General features: G+C 28.8%; 1 protein-coding gene across 1 annotated transcript; it reads right to left on the reverse strand.

Annotated features, from left to right (window-relative positions):
- Window positions 1-5393: 5393 nt before the first annotated feature.
- On the reverse strand, window positions 5394-6511 carry LOC123207150 (ethylene-responsive transcription factor ERF021-like). The gene has a single exon (XM_044624426.1). The coding sequence runs from the start codon at window positions 6287-6289 to the stop codon at window positions 5702-5704; it is 588 nt and encodes a 195-aa protein (XP_044480361.1). The 5' UTR covers window positions 6290-6511; the 3' UTR covers window positions 5394-5701.
- Between the last annotated feature and the right edge of the window lie 869 nt (window positions 6512-7380).

Here is a 7380-nt window from a genome sequence, read left to right on the forward strand (position 1 = left end):
GATCCACTCTGATTAATCTCTTAATGGATTAACAACCTCCGCATAGATTGTAAGCAATGTTGTAGTATGAATGCACCCATTAAATGCAAGTGGTGAGCTTCATATATCTGACAATAGCAATGACATGCATGCAGGGAATCTATGATAGTTGAAATTTTTTACAGGTACATGTCCATTCCGTAAGGTCGACCAGAGCATTATATTGACCACTACTAAGAACCTGACATCGTTCAAATGTTATAGGGTGTACCTCCAAGTTTGAAGATTTTCGCAAAAATTTGGCAATCTTTTCTTCAACTTAAGGTGTTACTGGGCTGGTGCAAGTATCTACAAATCATATAAACACAAACATATATGGTGAGTAATTAAGTATAAGTTTATATACACACATAAATAACATGTTATTTTAATCGATTTATATTAAATTTTTTTAGAACACAAGTTTGACGAGTCAAATACATTTTAATATCAAGCACGAAAATATTTGACTCTCAAACTCAAATTCGAGCTTTGAGTTCACTTAAGTTGAGTGTATTTTCAAATTCGAATAAATTTGATTTGAATTTAACCTTGACTATAATTAGAAAATTATCATTTTTAATATAAAATTTAATATTTGATTAAGTGTAATGTTGATTGATAAATAATGATAGGGTCATAGAGGCTCCCCCTTAACAAAAATCATGGTTACGCCACTGTGGTTTGCATCTCATATCGGTCCATTTGGTGATGATGAGGAAAGGAGTTGACCGAGGGATCACTTGGTCAAAGTAATTGGCAACATCAAAATTGAGTTGAGTGATGAGTGGAGTTAGGAGACAGTATGAAAAAAAAAAGGGGGGAAATTGAGAAAATAAAGTTAAAAGAAAATTTTGAAAAAAAGTAAAGAAAAAATAAAGTTAATGAAAAAAATGAGATAATATAATAACAACGAAAAGATTCAAAATTAATTCTGGTTTTTTTTTTTTTTTAAATTTCAATAAAGAATAAAGATAAATTAATAATTTATTTTTATATTAAATATTTAGGATTATCTCATAATTTTATTAAACTGATAAATTAATATTTTATAGTAAAATCAAACGATTTTCACTATTAAGAAGTAAATAATGGGTGAGTAAATGAATTTTTAAAACTTAAATTATAACAAATAGTCTCACTAACCAAACAGTCAAACTAAGTTAATAATTTTTCTAAAAGCGGTCATTTGACCTCGACAACTAGTCATTGTGGGGCTGGGAGCTGTCTCTGCTCACAATCTATTAATGAGATTTTCAGCACCAAGTGACCGGTTCGATAGGTTAATTTATTAATTAATTTATAATTTTATTTTATTTTATAATATAATATAATTTATTTAAAATTCGATTAAACCTAATAAATTTATTAAATGGAATAAACTATTTATATAAAAATATAATGGGATAGAATGTTGTAACTTAATACAAATTCTTTACAAAATTTTGGCTACACAGATTTTCAACCATAGATTCAATATAGAAATAACTGAGATGATAAATAAAAGAAACTATTCTCAAACTGTTTTTCACATACACAAAATTATGAAAAGGGAAAAGAGACTATTTCCCACCCTAATTTTACTTAATTTTAAAATCTTATTGTTGGTATTTGAAAAATCCAAACATCTATCATAAACTAAATGTCATCTAAATTTTCTATTAAGAGTAGGGATAAAATCATTATTTTATTTATAAACATTAAAACTTTGACATTTTATCATTTCCTCCATCCAAGTTTTAAAAACTAATATTTCAATGTATCCTCAAAGTTTGAAATATTTAGATTTCACCCTTAAAATTAGTTTTCTTCTTCGGCCACCATCATTCCAATCGAAGGCCAGCGCTTTCCACCTTCATAGTCAAAGATGGAAGATCAATAAAAAACGTCGGCCTTTGGTTGGAATGATGGTGGTCAGATAAGGAAGTAAACTCTTAAAAAGAAATATAAGTTTTTCAAACTTTGAGGATAAGTTGAAGTGTTAGTTTTAAAACTTAAAGGGGGAAAATGATAAAAATTTCAAAGTTTTAAGGTTTATAAGTAAAATAATGATTTTATTCCTATCTCTAACCGAAAATTTAAACAACAATTAATTTATAGATAAATATTTGAAATTTTTATTTATCATAAATATGGTTTTAAATTCCAACTAAAATTTGGGTAAGAAACCGTCCTTTTCCCTCGTGAAAATATGAAAAGCTTAATCTATCTTGCATTAAAATTATTTACTATTAAGTGTATAACCGACCTCATTTACAAATATTCTCTCTCTATGTATATAAAATATTTTTTTATTGAATAATATATAAAGGAAGAATCACTTTCCGAGGGAGAAAAGTTACTCAGGCGCCCATCGGATTGCTTCCCGTTGAATAAAGGCCAAAAGACTTATTTCTACCCCAGTTTTGACGCATCTCTAAAGTTTTATCTGTGAGATTTTAAAAACTTAAATATTCATTTATAAACTATTAATTTTAACTAAAATAGTTAGTTATAAGGGATAAAATTATTATTTTATCATTAAACCTTAAAGCTCTAAAAATTTATATCATTTTTTTTCATACTTTAGAAAAGTAACAATTTTTCTTTTCCCAAAAGTTTGAAATTTTCACTTTTCCCCTAAAAATTTTTTCTAGATTCTCTTGTGACCAAGATCTACTGTCACTGTCAACCAACCACCCCAACATCTTTTCCTCCAGCTGTTAGCCTTCCTATCAGAGCAGGTTTGTTAAACAAAGATAGACCATCTTCGTCCAATGAAGAGACGAAGAGACTGTCTTGTCTCTTCATTGGACGAAAACGATTCGTCTTCATTTGACGAACCTGCTTTGGTGGGAAGGCCAATGGCCAGAGAAGAAGATGCTGAGGTGACTGGTAGACAGTGGTAACAAATTCTAGTCAATGGAGAATGAAGAAAAAACCTTGAGGGAAAAGTAAAATTTTTAAACTTTTAGATTGAAAAAAAATAACATAAATTCTTGAGGTTTTAAGATTTAGTGATACAATGATAATTTTACCTCTTATGAGTACTAGTTTTAGTTAAAGTTAACTTACAAATGAATATTTGAATTTTTAAAATTTCAAAAATAAAACTTTGACAATGCATCACAACTTGGTGGGAATAAGTCCTTTGACCTTGAAAAAAAGCCAAAGTAATAATATAATCAAGATGCTGTCTGACTATAAAGCTTAGCAAAAATCCAGACACAGGTTATCAAAAAAAGGAAGGTGGAGGCAGAATATTTTAATAATGAATGACAGTAAGAGCTGGTTTGGTTTGTAAACAAAAATTAGTCTAATAAATTATTTTTATTATTGATATTTTTTTATTTGATTTATGAGATAATAAATATTTTTATAATATTTTATTGTTAATAATGATGTGATAAATAATATTTTAAAAATATTTTAGTAGAATAATATTTTAATATTTTTTATTATCTATAATCAAACATAATAATTATTTATATTTATTAAATTTTATCATATATAGTGACAAGTTATATTCAATACTCTTTTATTTAATCTATCTTTATGGTAATATTTCATTTTTAATAATAAAATATTATTCAAATTAAACGTATCGTAAGAGTTAATCTAATTACCAGTGATAGATCCAAGAAAAAGTTAAGATAATCAAAATTGAATAAAATTAAAGTATAAGAGATTTAATGAAGAGATAATAAAATTGAAAAGGGGTTAAATAAAATTTTAAGGGTTATATTTGAATTTTTTTTAAAAATAAGGAAGATCAACTAAAAATTAAGAGGGATCAATATAAATACTTAGGGGGCGTTTGGTTTGGGTAATGTTTTATTACCAAAATAGAAAGATTACCTTAAAGATAGATTACTTAGAAGATTACTGGGTATAAATGATTATTATGTTTGATAAAATTTGGTATGTATAACTAATTATTGTGTTTGGTTAGTAAATTATTTTACTTAAATGCCCTTGAATATAATTATTTTTAAATATTTTTTATATTATTTATCATATTAATTAAAAATAAATTTATTTTTTATCTCAAAAAATTAACAAATAATAATATAATTATAATAAACTCAAGATTATCTTGGTAATCTTTAAATACCTAAGGTAAAGGTGATAATCAGATTACCACATATATTACCTACCACGTCAGCATTGGTAATAGAAGATTACTGTAATATTTTATTACTGATAAATCAAACAAAGGAATAAAAGATAGATTACCAAGGTAATCTTAAAACCCCTCAACCAAACGCCCCCTTAAGGGATTTATTTAAAAAAATTTTAAAGTCAAGAGGGTCAATTGACTCTCCTTGACCTTAGTTGAGTCCACTTTTGCTAATTACCACATCTATTTTAGGTATTAAAATATCATCAAAGTAATATTAATTTTGATATAAATTTAGAATAAAAATACTTTTATTTTCAATTAATATAACAAGTATTATGAAAATATTTTAAAAATAATTATACTAAAGATATTTAAATAAAATAATATTTTATTATTTCTTTTATTGTATCTAATAAAACATAATAATTATTTATATCTATTAATTATTATTAAAAATGATAATAATTTATACATAATAATTACGAAGGTACTCTATCTCGGTGGGAATCTTTCATTTTCGTAACCTATAATTTTTTGTAATCAGAATATAAAACATTATCTTGAGTCTTCAAAATGAATAAACATTCTCTTAAAAGTTAAATTTGAAGCTTTAATATGAATGGTAGGAGGGTAATTTAGTAATTTTAACTCACTTATAATTATATAAATTTTAATTATTCATTAACAAGTAAAGAGATTTTTGTTGCTTCAAATTTTTTTTAAAATATCATTATATCATACCTCAAATGAAATTATGTTACAAGAATTAAATCAATAATTAAGTTGAAGAATAACAGTACTTCGATAAATGGATCTTTAAAATTATTAAATCTGTTTCAATACATTAACTATAAAATCATTATTATTTTTTTTTATATTAGAAAATTGTACACCTTTTCAATAAGATTCTGGATAAATAGCCTTTAAAATTATCTACATCTGAAGTCACATTAACAGCTAAAAGTCTTGGCTTATCTAAGTGGGAATTCGAGACTTTTGAATTTGACTCTCTTGAAAGACAAAAGAAATCTACGTTTTCTTCTGTCCAAGGGCGGTGGGAAGATTTTGTTTTTCTAGATTGCTTCCGGGTGGTAGGGTAGGGTAATCTAGATTAAGTTTTTTGTTTCCTTTTTATGTATATTCAATTCTAAATAGAGGAGAACAGTAAAAAGGGTCTCTTACACAGTATCCTGCTGTTCATATTTTCCAACTTTGCAATGAAAATTTCTAGTTTCAAACTATCGATGCAACAAATACATACACGTAGTAGAACTATCCAATGAAATAACAACAAGTTATTCCCATCTTTGACGTTCGTTCAACTTGAGAAGTACATTTATACATAGAACAAGTGACAATTAAATTAATAAAAAAGAAAATAAAATAAAGATACAATCACACCGCACACTTTTGAGGCCAATACATTGGTAAAATATAGTTAATGTCTAAAACAATTTTGTATATAACATGATACTGACTCGATAATATTAGGGTCAGTATTCTTCAACAATCATACTTTTTTTTATATTTTATAAATAATAATCAATGTATTTATTAAAGTGTTTTAGTTGAAAACGTTACCTAAGGGTCCCAAAGGGAGTCCCTTTGCATATCACAATTCCACTCATCATTCTCTTCAACCTCATTGGACAACATTATGGATTTCTGTAACATTAATTCTTCTTCCATCTGCAACCATGCATTCGGCGAATCCATTGGCGACTCATTTATTGCCTGGATTTGGCTCGGGGACAGTCTCACAGTGATGGGAGCCGAGTTGGTCCCATCTGAGTCCACACTATTCATACCACAACCTAGAGACGAATCCGCAGAACTAGCGGCAGTGTTATTTCTGTTACTTCTGAATTGTATGGCAGCTTCGTGGGCAGCCATACGGATGTCGTCGGAATTGGAGCTGGCAGGCCTGGGGAGAGAACTGGCCAGTTCGGGGAAATTCAGGCGGGCTTCACGCCCCCGGAAGAATAAAGCTGCAACATCGTAAGCTGCCGCTGCCATTTCTGCTGTCTCGAAACTCCCCAACCAGATTCGTGTTTTCGTTCCAGGCTCCCGAATTTCCGACACCCATTTGCCCCATTTCCGCTTCCGAACACCCCGGTAACACGACGGCGTCCCACCAAGAAGGCTACTCGTGCCACCTTGTGACTCCATTTACACTCAACTCAAATTTTCTGGAGAATGTTCAGGTAATTAAACAGTTGGATTTTTTTATTTGGGTAAGTTAAACAGTTGGATATTGAGAGGAATGGCGAGATGATCAGTAAGGCTTGGTACTGCTATTTATAAAATGCTGGAGGGACGGAGCTTCCAGGTAATTGCTGAAGTGATAGAAAATCTGGAAGCTGAATTACTTGAACCCAAAAAAGAATATAAAATGTGACGGAAGAACCAATTAAAGAATGACAAGTTGGAGAAGGAAACTGAGGAAAATATGGATTGGGGAGCAAGTGTAAACTGTTTGAAACGCGGTTTCATGAAGTTGGACCCATCGATGTATCCATTAGAGCTTTGATAACTTTTGAGTTAATAATATTACAACACTTGGTGAATTTTAGGACCTTCGTTTATTATATGTTCATATATGACATGTCAATGGCTAACCATATTATAAAGTTGTGTATTTGGGTGACGTAATCTGAGCACTAAATATAAATGACGTATTCGTTTGGTATAAATGTGTGATTAATTTGATGGGATAAAATTGTGGTGAATTTGGATTGAAATTTGGGCTTTTTAGGCCGGTTGAGACTGACCATTGTATGCTCATTTTGGTCAAATCGATCATTAAATTGCAAAAAAATACTGAATTTGTTTTCCATGTTTTTATGATTTATCAAAATTCTTATTCTTTTTCTCATTTTAGTAATCGCACTCCAATTTCTCTCAATTTTGGTGGTCATAGATTACATGCTGCATATTCACAGGCCTAAAACCAAACTCTGGGAATAATAAAATTTATGATGTAATTTGTATGGAAAACTTCTCTCCTCGTCATCAAACTACGTTTTGTCCGCGGATATTGAAATTTAACGTAACCATTATTTTATAGAATAAGATGCTTTCTTATCTAAACTTTAACTTTAACGGACAAAATATAAAATTATACACATCCTAAGATTTGTAAAAGGTTAAATGAGCCTAGATGAACAGAAGACTTAAGTTCATTTACCAAGCACGAAGGGTTTGAAATTTTAAAAATTCAAAACACCCTCAAACTTTTTGAAATTTCCATAACCCTCCAA

The sequence above is a fragment of the Mangifera indica genome, unplaced genomic scaffold (assembly GCF_011075055.1).
Source record: "Mangifera indica cultivar Alphonso unplaced genomic scaffold, CATAS_Mindica_2.1 Un_0062, whole genome shotgun sequence".
Lineage (NCBI taxonomy): Eukaryota > Viridiplantae > Streptophyta > Magnoliopsida > Sapindales > Anacardiaceae > Mangifera > Mangifera indica.

Coding starts and splice junctions, on each gene's coding strand:
- LOC123207150 (XM_044624426.1), bottom strand. CDS start 6,289: ATGGAGTCACAAGGTGGCACGAGTAGCCTTCTTGGTGGGACGCCGTCG.